This window comes from Myotis nattereri (assembly GCF_964212035.1).
Source record: "Myotis nattereri genome assembly, chromosome: 4".
NCBI lineage: Eukaryota > Metazoa > Chordata > Mammalia > Chiroptera > Vespertilionidae > Myotis > Myotis nattereri.
The window spans coordinates 109,709,287-109,722,018 of record NC_138079.1 but is presented as its reverse complement, the minus strand read 5'-3'; the positions used below and the strand labels follow the sequence as shown (position 1 = coordinate 109,722,018).

General features: G+C 41.0%; 1 protein-coding gene and 1 pseudogene across 3 annotated transcripts in view; one reads left to right on the top strand and one right to left on the bottom strand.

Annotated features, from left to right (window-relative positions):
* USP31 (ubiquitin specific peptidase 31) overlaps positions 1-12,732 on the bottom strand; it is a gene marked incomplete at its 5' end in the record, with an annotated part of 80,730 nt that overhangs the window by 34,434 nt on the left and 33,564 nt on the right. For both annotated transcript variants that reach the window (XM_081089368.1, XM_081089369.1), the window contains one exon: positions 12,576-12,720. In XM_081089368.1, coding sequence (XP_080945494.1) covers positions 12,576-12,720 — 145 coding nt within the window. The remainder of the gene's footprint in view (positions 1-12,575; positions 12,721-12,732) is intronic.
* On the top strand, positions 6,365-9,999 carry LOC308518090 (eukaryotic translation initiation factor 4E-binding protein 1-like; annotated as a pseudogene). The gene is made up of 2 exons: positions 6,365-6,519; positions 9,649-9,999. The product of its transcript is annotated as a eukaryotic translation initiation factor 4E-binding protein 1-like (transcript).

Here is a 12,732-nt window from a genome sequence, read left to right as displayed (position 1 = left end):
AAGAGGAGAGCCTAAGGGAGCTATGGGACAACATGAAACGGAACAACATACAAATAATAGGGGTGCCAGAACAACAGAAAGAGGAACAAGGGTTAGAAAACCAATTTGAAGAAATAATATTAGAAAACTTCCCTGAGGTGGGGAAGAAAAAAGTCACACAAGCACAGAGAGTCCCAAACAAGGTGAATCCGAAAAGACCCACACGAAGACACATCATAATTACCATGGCAAATGTTCAGGACAAAGAGAGAATCTTAAAGGCGGCAAGAGAGAGACGGAAAGTTACATACAAGGGATCTCCCATTAGATTATCAAATGATTTCTAACAGAAACACATCAGGCCAGAAAAGAATGGACAGAAATTTACAAAGTGATGCAAGGCAAAGGACTGAATCCAAGAATACTCTATCCAGCAAGGCTATCGTTCAAAATTGAAGGGGAAATAAGAAGCTTCACAGACAAAAAAAGCCTAAGGGAGTTTATCACCACCAAGCCAGCAATGCAAGAAATGCTAAAGGAACTGGTGTAAAAAGAAGAAATAAAAAGCTCAGAAAGAAAACAGCCACAAAAAATAGAAATGGCTACAAACAAGTACCTTTCAATAATAGCTTTAAATGTAAATGGACTAAATGCTCTAATCAAAAGACATCGAGTGGCTGAATGGATAAAAAAACATGACCCATGCATTTGCTGTCTAGAAGAGACCCACCTCAGAAGAAGGGACTCCCATAGACTGAAAGTGAAGGGATGGAAAAATTTCTTTCAGGCAAATGGAAATGAAAAAAAAGCTGGGGTAGCAATACTTATATCGGACAAAATAGACCTCAAAGTGAAGGCCATAACAAGAGATAAGGAAGGCCACTTCATAATACTAAAGGGATCAATACAACAAGAGTATATAACCCTGATAAACATATATGCACCCAATGCAGGAGCACCCAAATACATAAAAAAACTCCTGGAAGATATCAAGGGAGAGATCGACAACAATACAATCATAGTAGGGGACTTTAATACACCACTGACAGCACTGGATAAATCCTCTAGACAAAAACTCGGCGAAGAAACAGCAATCCTAAATGACTCACTAGATCAGATGGACTTAATTGACCTCTTCAGAACATTTCACCCCAAAGCCACAAAATATACGTTCTCCTCAAGTGCTCATGGGACATCTTCAAAAATAGACCACATATTGGGTCACAAACAAAGTCTCCCCATAATCAAGAAGATTGAAATCATACCAAGCATCTTCTCAGACCACAAGGCCATAATATTAGAAAAAACTACAATAAAAACAACCCAAAATACTCAAACACTTGGAAGCTGAATAGCATGTTATTAAATATTGATTGGGTTATCAATGAGATCAAAGAAGAAATCAAAAACATACCGGAAACTAATAACGATGAAAACACAACAATCTAAACCTATGGGACACAATGAAAGCAGTCCTGAGAGGGAAGTTTATAGCTCTACAGGCCTATCTCAAAAAACAAGAAAAAATGGTAGTAAATCATCTAACTCTACAACTCAACGAATTAGAAAGAGAGCAACAAGAAAACCCCAGAGTGAGCAGAAGGAAGGAGAAAATAAAGATCAGAGCAGAAATAAATGACATCAAGACCAAAAAAACAATACAGAAAATCAATGAAACCAAGAGCTGGTTCTTTGAAAGGATAAACAAGATTGACAAACCTCTAGCCAGGCTCACCAAGAAGCAAAGAGAGAGGACCCAAATAAAGAAAATCAGAAATGATAGAGGCGAAATAACAACAGACCCCACAGAAATACAAATGATTGTTAAACAATACTATGGACAACTCTACTCCAACAAACTAGACAACCTGGAGGAAATGGACATATTCCTAGAAAAATACAACATTCCAAAAATCAATCAGGAAGAATCTAAAAATCTCAATAGGCCAATAACTATGGAAGAAATTGAAGCAGTCATCAAAAAGCTTCCAGCAAACAAAAGCCCAGAGCCAGATGGCTTCACAGGGGCGTTTTACCAAACATTCAAGGAAGAACTAAAACCCATCCTCCTCAGACTACTACAAAAAATTCAAGAGGAAGGAACACTTCCAAGATCATTCTATGAAGCCAGCCTCACCCTAATACCAAAACCAGGTAAAGACAACACATTGAAAGAGAATTACAGGCCAATATCCCTCATGAACATAGATGCCAAAATCCTCAACAAAATCTTAGCAAATCGGATCCAGCAGTACATCAGAAAGATCATACACCATGACCAAGTAGGATTTATCCCAGGGATGCAAGGATGGTACAATATCCGCAAATCAATAAATGTGATATATCACATAAACAAATTGAAAGAAAAAAAACACATAGTCATATCAATTGATGCAGAAAAACCATTTGACAAAATTCAACACCCATTTTTGATAAAAACTATCAGCAAGGTGGGAATAGAAGGATCATACCTAAACATAATAAAAGCTATATATGACAAACCCACAGCCAACATCATACTCAATGGACAAAAACTAACACCATTTCCCCTAAGAACAGGAACAAGACAGGGATGCCCACTCTCACCACTCCTGTTCAACATAGTACTGGAAGTATTAGCCAATGCAATTAGACAAGAAGAAGAAATAAAGGCATCCAAATTGGAAAAGAAGAAGTAAAACTGTCCTTATTTGCAGATGACATGATATTATACATAAAAAACCCTAAAGACTCCATCAAAAAAACTATTAGGCTTAATAAATGAATTTGGCAATGTAGCAGGATACAAAATTAACGCCAAGAAATCTATGACATTTCTATACACCAATAGTGAACTTTCAGAAAGAGAGATTAAAAAAACAATCCCATTTACCATCACACCAAAAAAAAATTAAGCTACCTAGGAATAAACTTAACTAAAAAGGTAAAAGACCTCTACTCAGAAACTACAGGACTTTGAAAAAAGAGATAGAGGAAGACATAAACAGATGGAAGAACAGACCATGTTCTTGGATTGGTAGAATCAACATCATTAAAATGTCCATACTACCCAAAGCAATCTATAAATTCAACGCACTTCCCATTAAAATACCAACGGCATATTTCACAGACCTCGAACAAACTCTCCAAAAATTCATCTGGAATAAAAAAAGACCCCGAATAGCTGCAGCGATCCTGAGAAAGAACAAAGTAGGTGGGATCTCAATACCAGATATCAAGCTGTATTACAAAGCCACTGTTCTCAAAACTGCCTGGTACTGGCACAAGAACAGACATATAGATCAATGGAATAGAATAGAGAGCCCAGAAATCGGCCCGAACCAATATGCTCAATTAATATTTGACAAAGGAGGCAAGAACATACAATGGAGTCAAGATAGTCTCTTCAATAAATGGTGTTGGGAAAATTGGACAGATACATGCAAGAAAATGAAACTAGACCACCAACTTACACCATACACAAAAATAAACTCAAAATGGATAAAGGACTTAAATATACGACGGGAAACCATAAAAATGCTAGAAGTATCCAAAGGCAACAAAATCTCAGACATATGCTGAAGCAATTTCTTCACCCATACATCTCCTAAGGCATTGGAAACTAAAGAGAAAATAAACAAATGGGACTACATCAAAATAAAAAGCTACACAGCAAAAGAAACCATCAACAAAACAACAAGGAAGTCCACTGCATGGGAGAACATATTTGCCAATGTTATCACTGATAAGGGTTTAATCTCCAACATTTATAGGGAACTCATACAACTTAACAAAAGAAAGATAAACAATCCAATCAAAAAATGGGCAAAGGACCTAAATAGACACTTTTCAAAAGAGGACATTCAGAAAGCCAAGAGATATATGAAAACATGCTCAAAGTCATTAATCATCCAAGAGATGCAAATCAAAACAACAATGAGGTACACCTGTCAGAATGGCTATCATCAACAAATCAACAAACAACAAGTGCTGGAGAGGATGTGGAGAAAAAGGAACCCTTGTGCACTGCTGGTGGGAATGCAGACTGGTGCAGCCACTATGGAAGACAGTATGGAGTTTCCTCAAAAAGTTAAAAATGGAACTCCCATTTGACCCTGTGATCCCACTTCTAGGAATATTTCCCAAGAAACCAGAAACACCAATCAGAAAGGATATATGCACCCCTATGTTCATAGCAGCACAATTCACCATAGCTAAGATCTGGAAACAGCCTAAGTGCCCACCAGTAGATGAATGGATTAGAAAACTGTGGTACATCTACATGATGGAATACTATGCTGCTGTAAAAAAGAAGGAACTCTTACCATTTGCAACAGCATGGAGGATCTGGAGAGCATTATGCTAAGTGAAATAAGGCAGTCAATGAAGGAAAAATACCACATGAGCTCACTCATTTATGGATAATAAAGACCATTATAAACTTATGAACAAAAATAGATACAGAGGCAGAGCTGCCTCGAACAAACTGTCCAACTACAGCAGGAAGGCCGGGGAGGGTTGGGGGGCAGGGCAGGGGGGTCAGATATCAACCAAAGGACTTGTATGCATGCATATAAGCATAACCAATGGACATAAGACACTGGGGGGTAGGGGAGGCCAGGGGATTGTCAAGGGCGGGGGGAAAATAAGGCAACATATGTAATACTCTGTAATACTTTAAGCAATAAAACAATAAAAAGAATGTAAAAAAATAAATATATAAAGATGCAGAGAGTGTGAAAAAAACAACAACAAAGTGCAGGCCCAGTTACCACCAGCTGTGTGATCCTTAATCTAAGTCTCCTCCCTCATTTGCAAACTGGGAAAAGTAGCAGCCTCATACACCTGAACCCAATAGTATAAACCCTTTACAACAAAGACTAACAAATACTCCCAAAGTGGCATATTCTTCCAACAAAGGCACTCTCTGGCTAGAATATGATAACCTTGCACCTCCCCACATTCACTTAAAAAGAGAAACTTAGTGTAAACTCTAGTAATTGGGGAATGAAGGGGGATTTGGGGTAATAATCAGTAGAACAAACACTAATTGGGCTGTATATTAGGAACTATACTGAGCGGCTGGGTACAGAATGATGAAGCAAAACGTAGTCCCAACTGCAGAGAATTCCCAGTTTCTCCTGTGGGACAGACACAGGAGAAAACAGGTCATGTCCACACAATATTCTAGTCCAGAGATAAGCAGAAGCTACAGCTAGATCACAGACGGGAGGAGTCAGTCAGCCGGCTGAGAGTAGAGGAAATGAGGAGAAACTTCTGGACCAGGTAATTTGGGTATTTTTATTGTGATGCAATTAAAATTAGAAAGCAATTTAAATAAACAAAAGCACATGCATGAGAACACAACAACTGGAAAACAGACAATAGAGCTCCTGGGTCAAAGAATAATGAATACTGAAATAACAGACTGTCTAGAACAGCGGTTCTCAACCTGTGGGTCATGACCCCTTTGGGGGTCAAAGGACCTTTCACAGGAGTCGCCTAAGACCATCAGAAAACACATATATACTTACATATTGTTTTGTGATTAATCACTATGCTTTAATTATGTTCAATTTGTAACAATGAAATTGGGGGGTCACCACAACATGAGGAACTGTATTAAAGGGTCACGGCATTAGGAAGGTTGAGAACCACTGCTCTAGAATTAGGGAGTGAAAGAAAAGAGGTATTAAAATAAAGACTTTTGACAAGGCACCAAGACCATCCAAGGATAGTATCTCCAACTAACAGTGCTGAGATAACTAAATATTTACATGCAAAAGAATGGAACTGGACTCCCACCTCACACCATACACAAAAATTCACTCAAAATGGATCAAAGACATAAATGTAAGAGCTAAAACTATAAAAATTCTGGAAGAAAACACAGGGGTAAATCTTCATGGACTTAGATTTGGCAATGGATTCTTATATACGACACCAAAAGCACAAGCAACAGCAATGACAAGATAATTCAGATTTCATCAAAATTAAGGACTTTTATGCACCAAAAGGTACTATTCATTCAGAACACCTGAAATCTAGTTGAACAGAAGGCCTACAACTAAGAATATAAAAAGAATCCACATCAAGACTCGTAGGAGGGCAGGCGACACAAAGCAGGCTGGGCCCAAGCCCACATGTGGTGGTTAAAAACCAGGAGGGTTATCTTGGCTGTGGATCCATAAGGAGCAAGGGGTTCCAGTGCCAGGAAGAGAAGTCCCCATAATTTCTGGCTGTAAAAACCAGACTGTGGCTGAGTGAGGAGGGCTGCTAAAGTCCTACGCGTTCCACTTAAAGGGCCTCTCCAAAGACTTAATCAGACTCACTCTGAGCTTCAGAGCTGGGCAGCAGTTCGAAAAGCACCAGGAGCATATGGGAAGGGACTGAAGTGTATGACATCATGGCAAGAGCTGGAGAGACAGCTTTCTCCAAGACAGAAGTGATGGCAGAGTCCACTGTTCCTTTTCTGAGCCCTCCCACACTGAGCACCTCCTCTGGGCACCTCCTGGGCACCTCCAAGTCCAGCAGAAGGAGCAACTACCTGCAGATCGCTCTGTAGCTCATGCAGGCCCTGGGCAGGCAACAGGTGGTGGCTGACTTTGCAACTCCCAGGAGGCCTCAGAGACAGTGCACGCAGGAGCCAGCTTCAGACCACACCAGATGACATCCCAATCACCTCCACGAGCAACCCACACAAGCAGCAGACTCAGCTGGCACCAGAGCCCAGTGAAGCAAGTTCTGCTCCATAGGGTCAGCCCCTGCAGAGCAACTCCTCTGCTGTAGTCAGAGCCACACCTCACAGCTGACTGATCTTCCAATGATGTGTGAACAGCAATCAAAGCTCAACTACTACAGGAGGATGCACACAGCCAACACAGGGGAGGCACCTGGAGCATCCAGCTCAGATGACTGGAGAGGCTATGTCAGTGGGCCCTACAGGACACCTCCTAAATGAGGCCACTCTACCAATTCCAGGAGATGTAGCAGCTCTACCCAATACACAGAAACAAACACAGCAAGCAGCCAAAATGAGGAGATAAAGAAACATGTCACAAAGGAAAAGACAAAACAAAACAGGAGAAATCTCCAAGAAAAGAGCTAAATGAAATGGTGGCAAGCAAATTACCTGACACAGAGTTCAAAACAATGGATACAAGGATGCTCAATGAACTTAGTGAGAACTTCAACAGCATAAATAAGGACATGGAAACCATAAAAAAGAACCTGTTAGAAATGAAGAATACACTAACTGAAATGAAGAACAAGCTACATGGAATTAACAATAGAGCAGATGAAGTAGAGAATCAAATCAGTGTTTTGGAATATAAGGAAGCAGAAAACAATCAAAAGTGAAATGAATAAAAAAAAAAATGAGGATAGTGTAAGGAGCCTCTGGGACAACTTCAAGTGTACCAACATTCACATCATGGGGTTGCTGGAAGAAGAGACAGAGCAAGATATTGAAAACTTACTTGAAAAAAGTGATAAGAAACTCCCTTAATCTGGTGAAGGAAATAGACATATAAGTCCAGGAAGTGCAGAGTCCCAAAAAAAAAAATGAACCCGAAGGAGCCCATACAGGATACATCATAATTAAAATGTAAGAAGTTAAAGATAAAGAGAGAATCTTAAAAGCAGCAAGAGAAAAGCTGTTAGTTACCTACAGGGTTAGCTACCCATAAGACTGTCAGCTGATTTCTCAACAGAAACTTTGCAGGCCAAAAGGGAGTGGCAAAAAATATTTAAAGTGATGAAAAGCAAGGACTACAACCAAGATTACTCTACCCAGCAAAGTTATCATTTAGAATTGAAGGTCAGATAAAGAGCTTCACAGACAAGAAAAAGCTAAAGTAGTTCATCACCACCAAAACAGTATTACATGAAATGTTAACGCGTCTTCTTGGAGAGGAAGGAGAAGAAATAAAAGAAGATCAAGTATATTAACCCTTTTCGGTCCAACCTCAAGGCTGACTCGACAGACCAGGCACTAGGAGCAGGTCCAACGTCGAACAATAAGAACATTAAAAAGTTCAACATTCAATCTAGTCAATTAATTTGGACCAGACTGTTTGAATTCCAAAAATAACACTGGACCGCAAAGGGTTAATAATAACATGGCAATAAATACATGTCTATCAATAATTACTTTAAATGCAAATGGATTAAATGCCCCAATTAAAAGACATACATTAACTGAATGATTAACAAAACAAGACCCTTACATATGCTGTCTAAAACAGACTCACTTCAGATTGAAAGACACACACAAACTGAAAGTAAACGGATGGAAAAAGATATTTCATAAAAATGGTAATAATCAAACAAAAAACCTTATGCCAGACAAAATAGACTTTAAAACAAAGGCTATAACAAGAGACAAATAAGGACCCACCAACTCCACTTCTGAGTATTTATCCAAAGAAACCCAAAGGACTAAATTGAAAAGACATATGCATCACTATGTTCATAAAGTACAACTTATAATAGCCAAAATATGGAAGCAACCTATGTGTCCATCAGTAAATGAATGGACAAAGAAGAGGTGGTACATATGGATTGTAATTCAGCCACAAAAAAGAATGAAATCTTGTCATTTGCAACAATATGAATGGACCTAGACGTTATTATGCTAAGTGAAATAAGTCAGACAAAGACAAATGCCAGATAATTTCACTTAAATGTGGAATTTAAAAAACAAAATAAATAAACAAGCAGAACAGGAAAAGGTTCATAAATACAGAGAACATTTTGATTGTTGTCACATGAGAGGGATTGGGAGTGATGGGTGAAAAAGAGGAAGAGATTTAGAAGTACAAATTGGTAGTTACAGAACAGTCACGGGGGTATAAAGTACAGCATAGGGAACACAGTCAATAATCTACAGTAATAAAAGAGAAAGATGCAAATTGACCTTACCTTAGCAACACCCACCAGCCAATCAGGAGTGGGTATGCAAATTAACCCAACAAAGATGGTGGGTTAATTTGCATACACAGGTGCCAAGCGGTTGGGGGCGGAGCGTTTGTCACCGCCCCCAGCCGCTCTGGGCCTCTGGGCAGCGTGGGAAGGCAGAAAGGCAGCTCTGGACCACAGCAAAGGCGGGAAGGGGGCTCTGGCCGCAGCTAAGGCGGTGCTGGCAGCCAGGGGAAGGAAGGCCCATTCTTGCACGAATCTTCATGCATTGGGCCTCTAGTATTGTAATAAGTACATATGTTGTCAGATGGGTACCAGATTCATCGAGGTGATCATTTCATAAGTTATATAATATCTACTCAGGGTGTCATACACCTGAAACTAATATAATATTATACATCAACTATAACTTCAAAAATAAAAATTTTTATAAAAAATAAAAGAACACTTATCAAAAAAAGTAAAAAGATAACCTAAGAATGGAGGAAATTTTTGCAATCATATATCTGATAAGGGTCTAGTACCCAGCATACATAAGGAACTCTTATAACTCAACAACGAAAAGATAAACAACCCAATTTAAAAACAGAGAAAGGACTTGAAAAGACATTTCTCTGAAGAGAATATATAACTGGCCAACAACCACATGAAAAGATGGTCAGCTCATATGTCATTAGGAAAATGCAAATAAAAACCACAATGAGGGGGCGGGCTGGAGCGAGGCTGCAGGGGCTGGAGGGCCACATTCTGGCTGCTGGCACGTCGGGGCAGCAGCTGCAGCCAGACCCCAAGCTGGGCCATCCCCGCCACTCACTGGGTGGTCCTCAGCGACAGCATGCAACTCCCCACCAACCCTCAGCACTACAGTACCATTCCCGGCAGCACGCTTTTCAGCACCACCCCGGGAGGTACCAGGATCATCTATGACCGGAAGGTTCCTGATGGCGTGTCGGAATTCACCTGTGACCAAAACAGCCCCATGGGACCTGCCCACCATTCCGGGGGTCACTAGCCCTGTAAGTGACGAGCCCCCCACAGAAGCCAGCCAGAACCATCTGCAAAATAGCTCTGAAGCCAGCAGGAGCAGGCGGTGAAGAGTCACAATTTGAGATGGACATTTAAAGGACCAGCCATCAGACAAAGCAATGTGTCTGGGCCTCTCTGGCTCTTTTCCGGAGAAGAGTCACACCGGCAGTTACCATCCTGGGCAGGCAATGGGTATGGGGTCAACCACCCTCGTCCTCTGCTCCCGCAGTCAGGGAACCTGCTCCCCCTTCCTCTTGGTGAACACCAGCAGATACCTCTTTATGCCTCCATTCATTCAGGAGCTGGCATGCCAAGGGGAGTGACTCTCCAGAGCACACACCCTGCCGCCTGGGCCAGGAAGTGGACTTGAAGGAGCCCTTCTGAATGACCATGCCACTCTCTTCTGCTGAGGGCACACCACCCCTTCCTTAGGTTGGTGTGCTTGGGGAAGTTCCCCTCCCCTACTTCCCCAACAGAGGAAATAAAAGCCACCTTTGCCCTTGGGCAAAAAAACCAAAACAAAACAAAAAAACACAATGAGATACCACTTCACACTCACTAGGATGGCCATAATAAAAAAACAGAAAATGAAAAATGTTGGCAAGAATGGAGAGAAATTGTAACCCTCATATATTTGTTGTTAGAAATAAAAACAATGTAGCTGCTATGGAAAACAGTTTGATAGTTCCTCAGAAAATTAAAGAGAATTACTGCCGGAAGCCAATTCCAGCATGACAGCAGGGCTGAATCTGGGAATGGCTGATGGCATTTCCCCAAACCTGAAAAGAGATGATTGTTTGCTGCCAGACAGCTCAGGACATCTTAATCTACATGTTATTGCCTCCTACTGGCCAAACACCTGAACAGCCGTAGGCTAATTCTTCCATTCTGACAATGACTCTGTATACGAAACCTGACCCTTTGAAGTGTATATCTCTGCCTCACCTCAGGACAAATTGTATAAATAAAAAGCCTGGGGTCCTGAGACGAGGGGATCTTAGTTTCCTTTAAACTAGGCTCCTCTGACCCCCAAATGCCTTACAAAATTATCTTTTGTCTCTGGACTCCTATTTAATCTATGCACAGCCTTCTCCAGATTTCCTCAACCCTTCTTAATGCTGGAACAAGAACCCCGGCAAATTACCATATGACCTAGCATTTCCACTCCTAGTTATATAACCCAAAAGAAATGAAAACAGGTTATTCAAAAAAATATTTATACATGAATGGTCACAGCAGCACTACTTAATAATGGGCAAAAGATAGAAACAACCCAAATGTCTATTGACAGATAAATGGGCAAACAAAATGTGGTCTATACATATAATGGAATAATATTCAGCCATAAAAAGGAATGAAGGACTGATACACATTGCAACATGGATGAGCCTTGAAACATAATGCTAAGGGAAAGAAGTCTGTCATAAAAGGTGACATGCTATATGCTTCCATTCATGTCTAGATAAGGTAAATGTATAGAGACAGAAAGTGCTTGCTTTAGGACTGGGGGTGGGGAGGGAGAAGGGGGAAAGGAGTTCTTGGGGAAACAAAGGGGAAGCTATTGAGACAGAAGATGGGGAAATAAATTATCAGCAAACAACAGGTAAAGTTTAAAGCATGCGACATGTTTGTGTCAGATTTCTTAAAAGTAAGTATCAAGAAAAGGTTTCTAAATTAAAGGTATTAGAATTTAGAAATTGAGCATCAGATTTGGTGGGCATAATACAAAAAAAAATTTACAGTAATACATAAATAAATAACTTGACTGCTGTAATAAGATGCCAAAGTGGCCACTTAAGGGAGAAAGTAGTCTCAGAAATGTTAGGAATTAAGGTAATATCCTTGCCTAAAGCAGTAAGAACTGTCCTCTTCTAGGAAAATATGTTATCATAAAATTTGTACCATTACTAGAGGCCCAGTGCACGAAATTTGTGCACGGGTAGGGTCCCTAGGCCTGGCCAGCGATCAGGACCAATTAGGACCTTCTGGCTGCCAGCCAGGGCCTTCCTTCATTCCGAGCTGGCCCCTGGTCGTCAGCGCACATCATAGCAAGCGATCAAACGCCCGGTCTCCCGGCTGAACTCCCAAGGGGATAATTTGCATATTAACCTTTTATACATAGATTAGTGGCCCATTGCACAAAGATTCATGCAATAGGCCTTCCTCCCCCTGGCTGCCGGCACTGGTTTTCCTCCAGCACCCAGGACCCAGGCCTTTGGTCCAGCCACACCAGCAAGGCTTGGCTTCTCTGCTCAGGCTGCTCCCAGCCCCTCCTTTTTCCCCCCCAGCTCCTCCAGCGGAGCCCAGGGCGGGCTGGAAGCTTGGCTTCCTCCGTCGCCGGGTGTAACTCAAGCCTCCTGCTCACTCCAGCTCTGTGGCCACTGCCATCTTCAGTCGTCACTCCGCGCCTGCATATGCAAATTAACCGCCAACTTTGTTGGGCTAATTTACATAGTCACTCTGATTGGTGGGTATAGTGGAGTGGCGGAGTGACAGAGTGATGGTTAATTTGCATGTTTCTCTTTTATTAGTATAAATTTTAAAAAATGTGTTATGTGTATTTTACCATAATTTTAAAAATGATACTATCATGTCATAGACATCTGAAAAGGCAGACAGCGGTAGACCCACACAGCTATTATGTGGCATGATGGAAACATATGCTCATTTACCTCTCTGACTGAGAATTCCTTCAGGCCTGAATATTTCTGGAGTCTCAAAGGCAAAAATGCAGTCGCTTTCATGGACTGTTTCCAGGTCATCTGTGTCACAAAAGGAACGATGGAACCCATCATAGTACATTTCTGTTAACACAATCTAAAAACGGGG